The sequence below is a fragment of the Thunnus albacares genome, chromosome 18, assembly GCF_914725855.1.
Source record: "Thunnus albacares chromosome 18, fThuAlb1.1, whole genome shotgun sequence".
In the NCBI taxonomy this organism is placed as follows: domain Eukaryota; kingdom Metazoa; phylum Chordata; class Actinopteri; order Scombriformes; family Scombridae; genus Thunnus; species Thunnus albacares.
Window position 1 is genome coordinate 22,876,880 of NC_058123.1, and position 16,567 is coordinate 22,893,446.

The 16,567-nt window shown below is 40.1% G+C and overlaps 1 protein-coding gene across 4 annotated transcripts in view; it reads left to right on the top strand.

The window, feature by feature from the left end:
* Positions 1 to 16,567, top strand: part of rxraa (retinoid X receptor, alpha a) — a 105,623-nt gene that overhangs the window by 16,009 nt on the left and 73,047 nt on the right. For all 4 annotated transcript variants that reach the window (XM_044333380.1, XM_044333379.1, XM_044333381.1 and 1 more), the window contains exon 2: positions 12,000 to 12,113. In XM_044333380.1, coding sequence (XP_044189315.1) covers positions 12,000 to 12,113 — 114 coding nt within the window. The remainder of the gene's footprint in view (positions 1 to 11,999; positions 12,114 to 16,567) is intronic.

Genomic DNA, 16,567 nt, shown 5'->3' on the forward strand with positions numbered 1-16,567 from the left:
AAGATATACCACATGCTTACAGACATCCACAGATAGAAACAGATGAAAGAGCAGGGAGAGTTAACAGATAATTAGAATAGTTATGATTAAAATTAAAATAAGTTCACTTTCAAATCAATCAATCATAATCTTACAAAATTCCGTTGTCCAAATTAATGCTCTACATGCTCTTTTGCTTGATGTAGCAGTGGAACAGGATTCATTGCATGAAATATTTATTCATTTATTAATTCTGTCACGTGTATTTTGCATATATCTGATGTCATATCAATATCAGAGAATTAAATTCATACAACCCTACTGTTTGGACATTAGGGCACACTTTTGCTGTCAGCGTGTAAGCCTTTGCAATAAGTGACATCTTTGTTTTTTAACATTTCACTGTCCTTTGCTTTCATACAGGATAATGGACAGTGTATGTTATGGCCATTAGCCTGTCACAATGGAGCTGTCTCATACTGGACTCATGCTCACTCCTGTTATGATCATTTTCATGCTATCTCAGGCTCTCGCTTTGTTCCTTGTCTCAGAGGGAACGGCTCGCTCCAGTCTTTAATGCTCTGTTTTTGTGCTCACTGAAAAGCCCCGCTCCCAACCAGAATACAGTGTAGCATCACACTCGCTATACGCCGAGCCTCATCCCCCATGGAAGAGAAATAATTTATAAAATGAAATCTACATTTGTTGTGTAAATGACCACATGCTGTAGGACATTTAATCCTGCCTGCAGTCGATCCCAGTCATGTGACTTGACCTAGTTTTGTCTGCCTCCCTCTGCCTGTCTCTCCTCTTTTTCTCTCTTTCATTCTCTTTCTGGCTCTTTCACTTTCTCCCACAGTCTCTAAGCCTTGCTTTGCTTGCCTGTTCTTCTTCTGTCCTTCTCGTTTCTCCTTCTTCTTTTCATCTCCATCCGTCTCCCTTTTGTTCGCCCCCATATAGGCTGATGTCTGTATTTTCGTTCCTCTTTTTTTTTTTTTTTTTTGACTGATCTGACTGAGGATTTGTCTTTTCCTCCTGATGTGTTAATATCTGTAACTGTGTGGCCAGTAACTCTGTCCTTGATTACTGAACACAAACACAATTATAAAAAGGAAACATCTTTCATATGAAGGAAGTGACGCTCACTCATGAAATGAGTGATGTAGAATATGAAACCATGAGTCATCTCATCATCCTTAAGACTTTCTACCCACAAGACCGCTATGCAGAATCATTTCTGTTTTAGGAATGCCAACTGATGAATTTCCAGTAGGTCAGATTTGACTTTGGCAAGCACCTCTATTTCTGTTTTCATTTAGCAGCACTGTGAGGAATCTCATAGAGATTTTCGTCCTTGGGTTTCCTTTTGTCTGGGCTTTGTCAGGATGGCCTTACCCAGGCCCTGGCCTGTGAGCCAACACATCCTTTTTTCAGTTTGTTAATTGATTTGTTAGGGTTGTGAAAGACGTAGCACATGTTTTGTATTTTTTTTTTTTTTTTTTTTTATTGCTTCCTGCATCATGAATCTCACTTTGTCAGACTCAATAATATGTATCTTGATAATACTGTAATATGACAAAAGAAGGATACTATCTTCAGCTAAATATTATGAGGTAGTATAATATTGTGTATAATATAATATAATTGTCTTTGAGTACCTTGAAAAGGGCTAAATAAATTAAATGTATTATTATTATTATCATTATTAATACTATTGTTATTATTTATAGAATATTTTTTCATGATTTCATCAATAATAATACGTTTCCCCATATGCTTATAAAAAGATAGAAAGGAGGGAGGGTGCTTTGCAAAAATAATAAAATGTGGGTTTGTGAAATAGATCGAAGGATGCATGGATGGATGATGGATGGATGGATGGACGGATAGATAGATAGTTAGAGAAATAGATAAATGTCCCTGCAAATGCGGCTGCAGCCTGCTTGGCACAGTCTCAAGTTGAACGACTTGGTCGCCTCTTGGAATGCGTGGCATGTATCTATTCCTGAAGAGCACAAGAGATCACTCAAGCTTTGGAATAATACTGTAACCCATAACAAGCCTCAGCTGTCTTCTCCAGTGAACATGACACACTCCACATGTCAGTATTTTCGTATTCATACAGGCTATTTTCCATGTTGCCATAACAGGTTTATAGGCTATTATAGGCTATTATATTCCTACAAATATGAATTGATAATGTAGCTTGGGTGTTAAAGTTTTCACTGTCAAGCCTTTGTGAAAAAGAATGCTTTGATTTGGTTCAGTGCACACTTGCTATTTCTGAGTCACTTTTTTTTTTCTAAATCTAAAACACTGTGGCACCAGAAAAAAATAAGCACAAAACATATCATGAATCACATAAAATTGTACCATACAGGCATGGTATTATATCCTCAGTTCATGGCAGGACAGCTACAGTATTTTGGGAAAGGAAGTATTTTTCTGTCTTTAATGGTATTCTAGGGGTGGAAAGAAAAAGATTATACAAGAATGATTCTTGCATAATCACTCCTGTAGAGTTTTGTTTAAGGTAGGACTCATGAAATTTAATGAAAGTCTATTATGAACCTTTTTGCAGGATTGGGTAATTAGTATTGAGTAATTATTTTACTGCTGACTTTAAAGGCTCAGCAAGGTCCGGCTCCTTGCCATAATTCATTTTTTTATTTTTTTTTTATTTTTACGTAAGATGCATACAGAGCCAAAGAGCAAGTTAAGATCCTTAGCCAGAACTTTCCTGGACCTTGGGATTAATTAGGCATTTGCTTTTTCATAACGAAACTCAGACATGAATTTGGAAAAATCAAATAACATGTTTAAATAACATGTTTATGGACAGAAATTCACATCGCAGTTAAAACTGGCTTTCCTGTTCATTGTTTGTTTTAAGGTTTTCATCCTTTATTTATTCTTCGCTATAGTTTTTTGATACACACTTTTTTTAGTTTAACATTTTACAAGTTGGCAAGAGTTGCTCAGCCAAATGAATCAACGGCCTGAAGTTAATGTCATGTATATTTATATATATAGCTTAGATTTCAGGTCAAAGTGTGTTTATTTTTAACAGTCAAGAGTAAGCATGAAAAACAGCTCCTTCTCAAGGTGCAGCAGTCTTTCGCCGTGTTATCAATATGGTACCTGAAATGTTGATACTTCAAGGTTTACTCAGTGAGAGAGCCCTGTTGTCTCCATTCATTATCTTGGCCCACACTCCTCATTCCAAAACCTGACTTTGCACTGTTGCACTGTTTTCCTGTCCAAGTCTTTCCCAGTCCAGCTTGGCTCGATTTCATGTAGCGGTACTGAATCAGAGGTGTGCACTTTACAACGAATTTACTGTAGTTTTGACATCCTGGACAAGATCATTCCAATATTTATTTTTTCCCTTCTTGAGTCCATTGTCTAAGGGAGCTTTATAGTCATCCTCTGGAATCAGCAATAGCCCTTTCATATTTAATGGCTCCGATTTAAAGGAGCATTTTAGCCAAAGAGTACACTTAATCCTGGTTTTTAAAACTGTCCTACGAGTGCTCTGTCTTGTGTTAGTCTAGCAATTATGAATTTCAGTGCTTTTCATTGTCATTTTAGTTTTCAGTGTACACCCATGCAGAACAGCTGCAGCCCCAGATGTTTTTGTTTCAGGTTTTGAATTATGTACCACTTAATATTAATAGGTTTCACATAACATTCTCAAACATACCATTTCCCATGATATATGTGGCTTTCTTTTAATCAAGTTTCTACCAAAATATAACTGTATTTCTAATTGAGGATCGGCACATCTTTACCTAACAATCATTTATCAGTGTCAAAAAATATACCTACTTTTTTACAACAAGAATATCCATACGCAGTAATGCATTTTAAGTCCTTTATTAACCAAAAATGCTGAACATTTGTGCTGATGCTGGTTTTCTGTACATCTCTCTGTCATTTGGTTTTGGGCATTTTTCATAATCTTCTGATTGAATATGCTGTCTATCATGCATATTGCCAGTCATTTCAGAAGTACAGGTAAAAGCTCTGCATTTCTTCCATAAGAGTAAATAAAGCCTAATAAATAATAACACAAGACTCGGAGTGAGTCGAGTGAGTCAGAAATGAGGTGTTTGTGCATGTGCCACGCCACTTGAGTGGGACAATGGGTGCACCAGGCAATAAGTCAGCAAAGGCAAAATGAGGAAATGATAATGCGAGTCCTGATTTAAGCATGCTTCAACCTTGATGGGTGAATCTGGGTCAGAGTTATAGAACATATTGTTCTGAAGAGAACAACAGAGTACGTGGGTGGCAGCACAAGTCCTTCCTTGTGTTTTGTCCTTGGGTGGTACATGTTTACATCCTCAGTACGTGGATTTAAGATGTACTAGGCTAAGGCTGCAGGAGGAGGTTAATGGGAGACTCTGCGCTCCTGTAGAGATGGGAACGTGGGCGTGTGGAGACAATTTAGCAGGCTAACAGGAAGCGTGCTCCGGGACCTTCCAGCTGGACTCAGGCAGGCAATGAGTGGGGTACAGGTCGCAAAGCTGTGCCACACCTCGCTTTCTCCCTGGGAACACCTCTGCACCGCTATGAGGCATAAGATATCCCCCCACAGAATATTCATCTCCATACTGTGAAGCCATGCTTTATTTTAACTAGTTGCTGGAGGTAATTCTCTTTGATCACTCCAAAACGTCAGCTATGATCAAGGAAAATTGAGGCCATGAACTAAGGCCAGAACCGTATCCAATTGCAGCCATTAATCAAGGCTAAAAATAGCAGTTTTGACGCTGGATTGAAGCAGTGCAGACCAGGGTGAATCCTACAAAATATTGGCTGAATATCCACCCGCGATCCATTAGAGGAAGCACATGAAACAAAGTTTTGTCTCTTCCTTTCTGGTGGTGATATTTCACAGCTGAGAAAGGGCCAGTGTGCGCTGTGCCAAGGGCTGTTGGGGTGGGCAGATACTCCGTCATGTGAACGGTTACTGTAAAGATCAGCAGAGGGATAGTAGATTTTTATATGCTTCCTTGTGTCTGTTCCCGGGTGAAAGGAGCCTCTTATACCCTCGCAGCTTTTTCTGAGTCCAATCACACAAATTTGATTAGAGTTGTTTGCCCAAGGAGCTGCTCTCGCTGCTGGGCTGCAGTGAGGCCCTTGTTCCCCTATTTGCCCCGGAGAAAGGTTCTGACTTGCACAAGCAGTCTTTGAACTGGCCCCTTCTTTTCTTCCCCTCTAACCTCATTTACCACACTCTTCTAGTTTCTCTTCCTCCGTCATGCCCCCACCCCACCTACCCCACGTCTGTCTGTGTTGCTCACCAATGGTCTGCCTTTGGCTTCACCACGTCACAGCAAGTGAGACAAATGACTGTTATAAATTATCAGGAACTGCTGCTTTGGTGTCATCTAAGCTTAACCCCAGTGCTGTGTAATGTTTTATACAATACTTCGAGCGAGGGGCTTTCTATCCAAGGAGGCAGTACATCTCTGTGGGAAAGGTGAACCTGAGAGACTGGGTGAAATGAAGCCACTGCCAAAGTACATCCATCTATCATTCAGTGTTAAATAGTCCGAGAATACTTTTTGTCATAACTCTAACTTCCAGCAGTTATGTACAGTATGCAGGTGTACTGTATGTCTGGAAACAGTTAAGTATGGTTTTGGCATTACTGTGTGTGCAGGGAAAAAAGTCAAACCAAGATTAAAAACTTCTTTGCCAACCAATCCAGCGGCTTGTGGAGGTGGTGGGGTTTGTTATTCACACCAGAAATTGTAACAGAATTGAAAGTAGGCCTGTGGGTGGAGCTTTGTCAGTGGCAGATTTAACCACAACCACAACCATATTTTCAACTAGTTGTCTCCGGACATGTGCTCCCTTCACAAAGTGTCAGAATTATAATTCTGACACTGGCTTTGCAAGAGTAGTCATAACCCTGTGTCAACAAGGACAGTGAAGCAGCAGCACTATGTAATAATGACCGTTGATATCTATCTGTCTGCAGTATATATCCATATATTTTGGCTTTTCTTTACTGTGAAGCATACAAGTCAAGGTTTTGTAGCTCTGCAAATGACAAAATAGATTCGAGGTGATTTTTTTGTCTCTGTTGCCATTTAACATCAAATCATTCAGGGATGACACTGTAATTTTAGGTTTGCCATCTATTGATTAAATGAAAGATTATTCTATCAGCCTAACTTACATATGTGCAAAAACACCTTTGAAAACTGCGTGTAGTAAAGGCCCATGCTTTGTAGATAGACATGTGCTGCTCAATAATAACAATCCTAAAGCTACGGTGTAACAAAGGTCATCTTTGTCAGTTCTACCTTTTCTACAGATGCCTTGCAGCTTCAAATGCCACACCAGGGCAACTGCCACTTTCATTGTCCTGAGACTGTGTGAAAGTGTAGACTCAATTTCAGACAAAGTAGGAAGGCATGTTTTTTTTTTTTTCTTTGAAAGAGCCATTACTGAAAGGTGCTCTTGTTCATTTCAAAAGCGCCTCAGTTTTCTCGCAAAACACAGTCGCTTAATAAGTCATTCAATAAAGCTGTCCAGTTAACTTTTTATTGCCAGTGCAAACCTCAGCGGCAGTTGGTTTTGTGACTCACAACTCCAGAAACAAATACAGATTGCAGATTTTAGTCACTTTTGTTTTCCAGTTAAGGGAGGAACATTCATAACATCAACCTTCTCTGTTAGATTTTGAGTCATTTTGGTAAAGGAAGTTTTGCCGCAAGTTTGTTGTTTGTTGTGGCTGAACGTGAGAATTATGTCTTCCAGCCAAGGTCTTCATGGGTATCTGTTTCGGCAGATTTTGTCTAACCTTCCATTAGGGCCCAAAAAAGCCCTAAGGTGACTGATGTTGCCCTAATTCATCCAGGGCAGAGCAAATGATGTCTCTGAAGAATCTTAAGCCATAGTGAAATGCATCTTAGTACTCAGTTTCTATACATACAAGGCACATGTACCTTGATACGAGTGGTATCCTGTTTTAGGTTTGACACAATATACCAAATAAAATATGCAGTGTACTCTTATTCTTTTAGGTAAAGCCCTTGTCCACCTGAAGGGTCACCTAATGTTCTGGGACCCATTTCACCAGACCTGCTTCCACTGACCTGTCCTGTGTTTGGTTCGGCTGCTCAGGGACCCTCAAGATCTCAGTAATTGGGTTTGACTCTAGATGGAATTTCAACCCACAGAAGTGTTTCTGGAACTGTAGGAAGAGCTGCATTCAATCCAGATAGGCAGAGAAACATGAAGGAACAACAAAATGACTAACAAGTGTGTAATGTATGCCAAACCTATTTTTAACAAGTATTCAGCATCTAGGTATTGCCTCTAGTAATCTCTATGAGGTCTGCTTCGTTGTCATGATAGATCTGCTCAGGCTTTGCTCTGGTTGAGATAAATAAGTGCTTAGAGGCATGTTTAAATGTGGCTTTTTCCTTCAAAAATGGATATCATCTAGGGGGAGGGAAGACAGTTTGCTGATGGAGCAGATATGTTTAGGAGCAGGTTGGATGCTTTCCATGCTGATGATCGGGATCAGAGAGGGATGCAGCGCTCAGATCAGAAGTGTTTGATTATCAGCTGATGGGTCCTGAAGTGTCTTTTAGCTCTCCACAGTGAGCTAGCTGAACTAAAGGAAAGGTAGAGAGGATTCAGTACAGTTCTGTGTTAATTGTTGGCGTAATGAGATGGTGCTGCATGGGATTAGCTCTTGAGGGAAAAGCGAAGATCTTAGGATCATTAAGTGTCGTGCTTGATGCTTTTCATTAATAGGAAAACAGCATAAAACACTACCACAGAATGTGTTAAACGCACAGTCATAAAAAGCATTGATATAGTGCTGATTAGACAACTTGCAATTAAAGGTCTTTTGACATGTCTTACGGCATGTTGAGGAAAAACAGAAAATCCGATAAAATGGATATATTGGGGATATGTGGGCCAACACTTGATGAACAGACTGGAGTGTTTAGGAGTGTTATAGAGGACAGGTAAGTGGAGGGAAGGCAATGTAGAACTTTGTCTCTCTTAGGTTTTCTATTTGTCACGTGGAGCTTTCAGACCTGCTGTGAATGCCGCTGAAGGTAAATGGCATTCATGGTGGTAACTGTGGCGATTGATGGCTCTTCTGCTGGGCCATCCTTCCGCACTCTACCAGGACCTTTTTCCCTGGAGTCCCATGTGGGAAAGGCTTTTTTTTTATTGCACCTGGGAGATGCATTAAGGGCCCAATGAACTTTGACCTTGGGCTTGATCACCCTGGCAACACGGGACATGAACAATCGTTAAGCTTTAAGAGAACTCGGCTGCAATCCCTTAAACTCTCATAAATGCTTCAATGTATTTCATTCAAAAGACCTAAGTTTGTGTGATCTTGTAAAGTCTGGAAGCACTTTCACTGATGTATCTGTGATAAATGAGTATTGTCCGTTAAAAATACGTCAGCGGTGCTCTTATCAGTGAGTTTTGTTATTGGGCAAATTTACACACCTTTGTTTCATTAGAACCTTGTCATTAAGTCTTTCTTTTATTAGCCTTATATCAATAACGGCCCTTCTTTCATTAGCGGAACATCTCAAAGGCTTGCCTTCATTAGCACAAGGTTTTAAAAGCTGGATGCGGTTTCATTAGCAGCCTATCTTTAATGAGGAAACCCCCAGCGTGTTTACATTGCTCTGATCCCCCATGATTGCCGGTAAGGATAATGCTGATTGGCTGTTAGTTGGGGGGATGTTTGAGCTTGTCCCCCGAAGATTGGATCATGCAGTTATTAAAGCCAATGAGATCCTCTCTGCTTAGAAGTGAAGAGCAAAAAAAAAAAAAGGAAAAGATCAAACATTTCTGTAATCAAGGTCCTGCTACTTATATGAGCCAAGACATAATGACTCAGTGTGATAGAGAAGATTTAATGATGAGACGTGTACCAACATTACCACTCATGACAGCAGATACTGAACCTGCACATACACGTCCAAGCTACTGCCGCTCTTTCATCATTTACTTCAAGGCTTGAAAAGTAATGCTCTTTACTGAAAATGATTTATGATGCCAATAGGAAGAAGACATGTACATGCTTCTCAAATCCATCATTTTAAAACATTTTTACAGCTTTCAAGTAAATCAAAGTTTTTTTTTCTTTTTAGGTTTTTTTCTTATGATTGGATAGTTTGAAAAAGGTTTTTAAACTGGAGATGTTATGAAAAATGTAAAAAGTTTTATGTTAGTTCCAGATCTGTAGATGAAGTTTGGCTTTTTGAGATGCTGAGATCATGCTGAAGGATCAAACTAATTTGTTCCATTTTCTAGCTCATGTTCAAGTTTTAGGTGAAATTCCAGGTATTTGAACCCCATACTTCAGCATTACTTTGTCCCGTGGGAACATTATTCCAGTGGATGGCTTGCAGCGTTGGGCTCTTTTTTTAGGGGGGCTGCTGTCTGTTTAGTTTACTTCTGATTTTGGAAAAGTCCAACTTGACTGGGAGCCTGACTAATATGTTAATGCCTTAATGTTCAGTGACATTGCTCAGAGATCTATACCATGTGTCACTGTTTGCCCTTCAACCCCTTTGTATAACCAGGAATGTGCTGTGTTCCTGGAGAATTGATTCATCTGCCAAAGATGGGGAAAATATGTCTGATTGTAGTAGATGGTGCAGGCCTTGCATTAAAGTTTTACAAGATTTTTTTTTTCTCCTCTTGCATGCACAGTGCTGACACAATTCCCTCTGCATTTACTCGGGTAGGAGGAATACTTTGGTAGAAAATAGTTCATAACCTCAACTTTTCTGAATGACGTTTGTGGAAGTTTGATGAGTTTTTGTATTCAAATGTTTTGGGTGCTTTAAGGATACCAACGTAAATACCAGTACAGAACCCTGAAATACTCTGGTGTGCAGATGATAAAAGAATGGAATGTGGTGGATTTTACTTGTCTCAAAAGCTTTAAAAAAAAAAGGGCGAGATGGACTATTTAATTAGTCATTCTCTTGTAGTTTATGATTACATATGTATGCTTTATCAGTAATTCATGACCTTTGTTGTAGACCTGAAGGTCATTGATGTCTTTTAAATCCAAATTAAATCACACTGAAATTATCCTAATGAATGGCACCCAAGCTTGAAGGAAAAATGTGATTGATTGTATTTTGGGGTGATCAGTAATTTACTGTTTATTCTGGACTTAATCACACACATAGAGTTGACTCAAGTCCAATCTACTCTAAAGCTATTATTCTGTTGAATCACTAACATAAATTGTCATCACATCTTATTAATGCCTTGCCAGCATTCCTGTACTCTTAATGATACCCATAAAACTGTGTTTTTGAGTCACTGCTATTGTTTTGAGTCAATGCTTTCCAACATTTGATTACATCAATAGCGTTATTGTGCTGAGCAAACAATAAGATAAAGAGTATGAAGAGAAACATGTTTACTCTCAGTTTAATGAGACAGTCAAAATGCTACCCCATTGTCTGTTTTATTTAATTCATTATCTTTATGATGATCTCAGTCTGTCTGTCTGTTTGCTCTTGCTGGTCCAGACTTGCTTTGCCTTGGCGGTCCCTGATTCATCCATAATACTAATCAAAGCTTTGAAGATTGCATCGGACATGAACCCCCCTCCCCACCCAACCACCCCCCCATACACACACACACATCCACATTACTGCATACACACATGCACCTGGCACACAATCATACTTGCACACCCTTATAAGGAGAAAGTATCAGCATCCCAGACAGCTTATCATGGGGAACTAATTCAATATCCCTTTGCCTGTTTTAAATGTCATTCTCTGAGCTCATCTGGAGTGACATGTTTTTCATGGTGGAAATAAAGGCTTGCACAGGGCTCAGAGCACAGTGACGGGGGCTCCTCCGCCTGCTGCTCTTGATGTTTGCTGGAAATTTAAAGGTCCTCATGAGGAATGAATAAAGTTTGGATTTGCAGAGATCTGCCGATGCCAATGAGATCCGCATGAGCTACCCAGTCGATAAAGACAGAGTGAATCCTCGGCTGACAGAGGAAAGTTAAGAGCAGCACACAGAAGTTTTCACTTTGGCTGGAGGCTACAGTGTCAATCATAAAGTGAAATGCCACTCAGATGCCACCTTAAGGCTATTCAAGGGGTAATCAAGAATTCTGAAAGGTCATTAGTGTTACGGTTAGTGCTAGGGGTGAGAGTTTGGCACGTTTATGCAAAGTATCAATTGATTTGTTGCGCATTTGGTTCCAATGTCCTGGTGTATTTTTCCTGATTTTTTTACATTCTCCACCAATTTCGAATAATTTAATTCAAGAAATTTAATTCAACAAATATTTTTGGCAAAGTAGGTTTATTTGTGGCTCTTCCTCTTTTCTGGATAATGTCAGTGACTAGTGAATGCTGGTATGAAAGGGGGTAAAGCCTCCTCAGTTGCCTCATTGTGCAGGATAATGACTTCCCTATTGAAAATGACCCCCATGACCCCGGAGACAGACAGTAAGACGGCTTCGTCCAGCCCCTCGAGGCACCTCGGCCTAATCTGGCATTTTGCCCACACAGATCTGCTAACCACAGTCCAGTGAGCGACCGTTTTTTGCCTTCCTCCAGGCCAGACTTACGGAGCATTCTGTGGGCTCAGTCCACCTCTGGAGCCTTTGCTCTAGGTACAGCCACACAGATGTCAGGGGCAATGAGATGATGTTTTGCCACGGGTGAGGAGGTTAGAGTGAGGGCCAGTTGGCCACAGAGCTGTAAATGTGAGAGGTTGGCTGGGTCTGATGGTGCCACACTGCTAGCAGCAATATATATATATATATGTATTTTAAACCTGTTCCCTCTTCACCTCATGAGCATTAAACAAAAATCCCCTACAGGCAAATACTCAATTTTGGCATTTGCCTTTTTCAGTTGGAGTCAGCCTTTGTTCATCATCTACTGCCTAGAAGCCATTTTCTCTCCATTCTTCTGCATCCTCTTCCTCTTCTTTCTGTGTCTTATTTCTCTTCATCTCTTTCATTACAGGGTTCTTGAAGCCCCAGTGCTCGTTGGCTCCTCCCATGCAGCGAGGCCGCTCAGTGGAGGCTTGTTCCTGCTTCAGTGGCATGTGTCCCCTCCATCAGCGTCGCCTATCCTCAGGTAACACTCAATGTCTTAACAAAGCTGTTGCTGCTTAGTTACTTGTTGGTTCTTGGGTAAAATGTAGGGAAATACATTTTACCTTAGTGAACTACCAGGTAAGAAATCCTTTTGGGGTTAATGTGTAGTCTTATCTAAGCAGCGGGTGGACACATTCAAGAATGGATCATCAGTTGCAGGTCAACAACAGCACTTTTTTTTTTTTTTTTTTTGAAAAATTAGTCATGAGAAGCCTGTTATTTATAAAGTGCACCTCATGATCCGATGCACCTAATGAGACTCCATCCAAAATAGCATCTTATCTAATGTAATTTAATCTGTTTGTATGACATCAAAGGCAGATCAAAATGATATTATTCAGGGACCAGTATTTGGTTATATGATTACTTTGTATGATTATATGAAGTTCTATTGAGATAAATCATTATTTCTTTCCAATTTTGTTGCAAAAGGAACATTATCCTTGAAGAAATAGACCTTTTCTAAACACACAGAAAGGCTTTTTTGATGATCTGTTGCTTGTTTCTGCTGCTCACACATGCACACAGCACCGCCTCAGGTTAGAGGTGTGGCTGGGGGCCTTTTTTTGAGGCAGCGTTCAGTCTGGTTTTTATGATTAATGGTGTCTTTGCATGTGGAGCCCCTGTGATGGACAAGTTAACAGAGGTGCTCTGAGATCAGATCCTTCCTCCAAACACCTCACCCCCCCCCCCCCCCTCATAGGAAAGCAGGATCTGACATCAGTGGATATTCTGAACTGAACTGTCTGGTATGTGACTAATGAATAGGGGACAGAGCTGTGCAGAACATGTGGTTAATGCTGATACATTTATCACTCCATCCCCAAGGCTCACTCCTTCTGCAGTGTCAGTGCTGTGACTAGCTGAGCCGCCTGTCATGTGAGGAGGGCATGACTTGTATGGCAAGACAAATTCACATAAGTATATAAACAGCTCCATGAGAGCAGCTGTTTAATTTTAAAGTTAGATACTTTAGAATTTCTTATCCAAAAGCTGAAAACTTTGTCGTGTTTTCGGGTTTCTTCGATTGAATTTGATAAAATATTTAAGTCTTCCAGTAGATGAAAGAAGTATGTTCAGGCTTATTCTAATGTTTTGTGGTAGTTCTGAAAAGATGTCTTTGAGCAAAGCTTTACATAGGATAACTGCCCATTCCCAAACATTTTCTAATTGAAATTGAGTGTTTGTCCTCTTTGTCTTGTTATAAATGAGCCCAGAGTTCAGTCTCTTTGATCTTTTTTGTGCAGCTCTATGAATTAATCACACTCCTTCCCTGTTTACTTGATTTAATTCATTTATACACTACTTGAAGTGCTCTTAGCTGTATTAGTGGAATTTGCTCAGTGAAGTGGTTCATTGGATTTAAAAAGGTACACGTAAATATTAGTAAGTGTTCGGTTAAATCCGTCTTCAAGTGGTCAAAACATTTTACAACTCTATTTTCCAAACCAAGACAAATTAGTTAAAACTGCTCATGCTCAAATGTTTAAGGAAAGGAATGAAAGAAAAAGGAAAATTCTTTTTTTTTCCAGTAAATATTTATTGTTCCAACCAAAAAAAGAATTCAAGGCTCTTTATCGTAAGTTCCTGATGACAGCAAAAATTACTCAGATCTGAGGCATCCAAAATGACAAAATGTGATCAACTTATAGTTGAATCAGTATTTGATAACAAAAGAATCTGTGTTTCTTTCTTTCAAGTCTGTATCAAAACTGCCTTGGGGTTTTCCATAATTGAAATCATCCAATTATATCTGCAAATAGACAGTTAAAAAAAAAGAAGATACAATCAAATTTACCAATATGATTACACTGATCAAATCCATTACTGCACACAGTTCCTTGTCTTTTCATATCTTTTTATTATTGTGAGTCACAGACCAGCCCTATAATCATAGTTGTCTGAGAGTGAGTGAGTGATTGCCTAAACGAGTGATGAAGTTTCACCATTGGTCGGCCGGCCGAGTATTGGAGATTCCCCATTGGCTGTTGCTCTTTCAAAATGACTTCATTTTATTTCTCTGACATTTTCACATCATGAATGATGAACAACAGCAATAAAACATAAGTCTTGCAGTTAAAACTTGCAACTCATATACCTGTTAGATCAGTTTAGTGTGGGGCGGTTGCTTTGACTGCGCTTGATTTGACTGTAACCGCGGTGACTGAGATAAGCCTCCTAAATTTGCACCCAAAACTGCTGTCAAAACTTTAATTTCCAATTTCCACCGCAGCCTCCATGATCATCGAGCGCGAAAGAGGCAGAAAAACACTCTGCAGAGTGAAAAACAAGAGACATCCACAGAGTGAAAGAGATGAAAGAGGGGAGTTAACAGATAATTAGAATAGTTATAATTAGAATTAAAATAAGTTCTCTTTCAAAATCACATCACAACCATCACAAGATATGAGTGGAAAGTATTGTTCTTGCAACTGCATTTCTAACCTTTTTTTTTTATTTTATTTTCGACTCAAACATAGCTTAACCATGTCATGTGATATGCTTCTTCAGCACAATTTAACAACAAATATTACTGGGACCACTACAGAAAATTGAGAGATTAACATTTAATATCCAGGAAATCACATTATAGACACTACCACTGGCTATCCCTGTAACAAACTGGCCACAATTTCACACATTAACCATACACAGTCCAGCCATATACTAGATTTTGACCTAGGCTTGTTGGTAACATGGCCTGGTTTTTACATGGACCCTTCTGTAACAGCAAAGTGACAAGTTCAGAGCAGGACACTGAACCTGAACCTGCAGCAGGGACATAACTCCCATCTAGCCCAGTGGTCTGACATCTTGTGAGAAACAACATGTATGTTTGTTTAAAATTGTCAAGGCAATTGATTATTCTTACTGTATTTTTAGTTCCTCTTAAAAGCAAGTAGACTATATAAAACCAAATACTGAATTTTATTTTTAAAATTGTCTCTGTGGAGGCAAGATAAGAGCCCACTACCCTCTCTTTCACAGGTAAATACTTTTTCATGGACAAGTTTCAGCATGATCAGTGAGGTGCACAGTTTTTCCACCGACCTCACCCCCCTGTTTGTGTATTTTACAGAGCTATCTTGATTGATTGCAACATTTTTTACTGTCACATCCTGCAGTAAGGTTGGATGTGTTTCCTGAACAATTAGGGGAGCATCTGGATTAGAAGTGTACTCTTGCTTAAGTAATGGCAAAGGTTTTACTCCTTTGTGTTGTGGCTATTTTAAGACCCATTGCGCACAGGGATACGAGTCACATTAGTTTATTTTGTCTACCTCAAACTCAGGGGCAAGTGAAGAGAAGGAGGAGGAGTGAAAGTGTTGAAAAAGTTGGGTTGTACTCTCTGTTCTTGTAGCTGTTTCACTACAGGAGATGTTAAAAAAAAATTCAGTCGTGTGTAAAATGCTCACTGAGCAGCCAAGAGCAGAACTCACTTCTAAAGAAACTGAAGTAACTGTTAAGCCATAGCAGCAAAGGGTGGACAGCCGCTCTGGAGTCACAAGTTTATAGACCCTGTAATAATCTTGGGTCTAATTATGGAACGTGTTACTATAAATCCTCCAGTGTCCCTAGATCGAGTGATTGTCCTCCAATCTTAATGTTCCAGCCGCCCGAGTACGGCCACAATGACAAGCTGCTTCGGGAGGCGTGTAGCGGTGACCAAGCAGGAGGTTTCTGGGAAGGCTTGCAAGCCTCACCCGGGGAGCTGTATTCAGCAGCGATCTGCTGAACTCCAGGCTGCACACTGATGTGGCCAGGCTCTGGTTTCAGCGGTTTTACATTGTTCGGCCTTTTCAAAAACAAACTTTTACTGGAAAGGGACCGTGAGAAACGTAGTGTTAGGGACCTTGCTTTTCCGTAGGATCATTTCAAAAAAGCAATCATTTAGTGTTTTTTTTTTATGAGAATAAGGAGTCATGATGGGAAAAAAAGCCTTTTTTCTTTTTTGGAATTGTGGTGTATGAGGTGAGAGAGAGGGAAAGCGTAAAAGAGAGACGGCATTGAAAACAGGGCTTTTTGAAAGGCCCTCACAATGCAGGCCTTGTGCTGTGATTTGGTCTGTCCTCACCGAGCTGAGCAGAGGAATGGAAAAGATTATCCGCAAGAATGTCTGGGGTGCCCTCAAACGGAGCGGGCCGCGTGACTGGCCAATGGGAGCGAGGCCTGCAGAGCGGCGGGCTAATTTTTTCCTGATGAACTCAGCCGCCTGCTCCACAATGCAGTCTGATTGCCAGGGCTGAACTCACATATGGTCCGTGTTTGGAGGGTCCAAATGACAGGACCAATTCTGCCTGGAGAGAAAAGGGGGTGGGGGTGTTGGACGTAGATGATTATTACTGGCTCCCCCTCTTTTTTATTTCATTAGCTTTGGATGTAGCTGACTAGTGAGCCGGAAACGCACCAACGTGATCCGACTGTCCCGCCTTC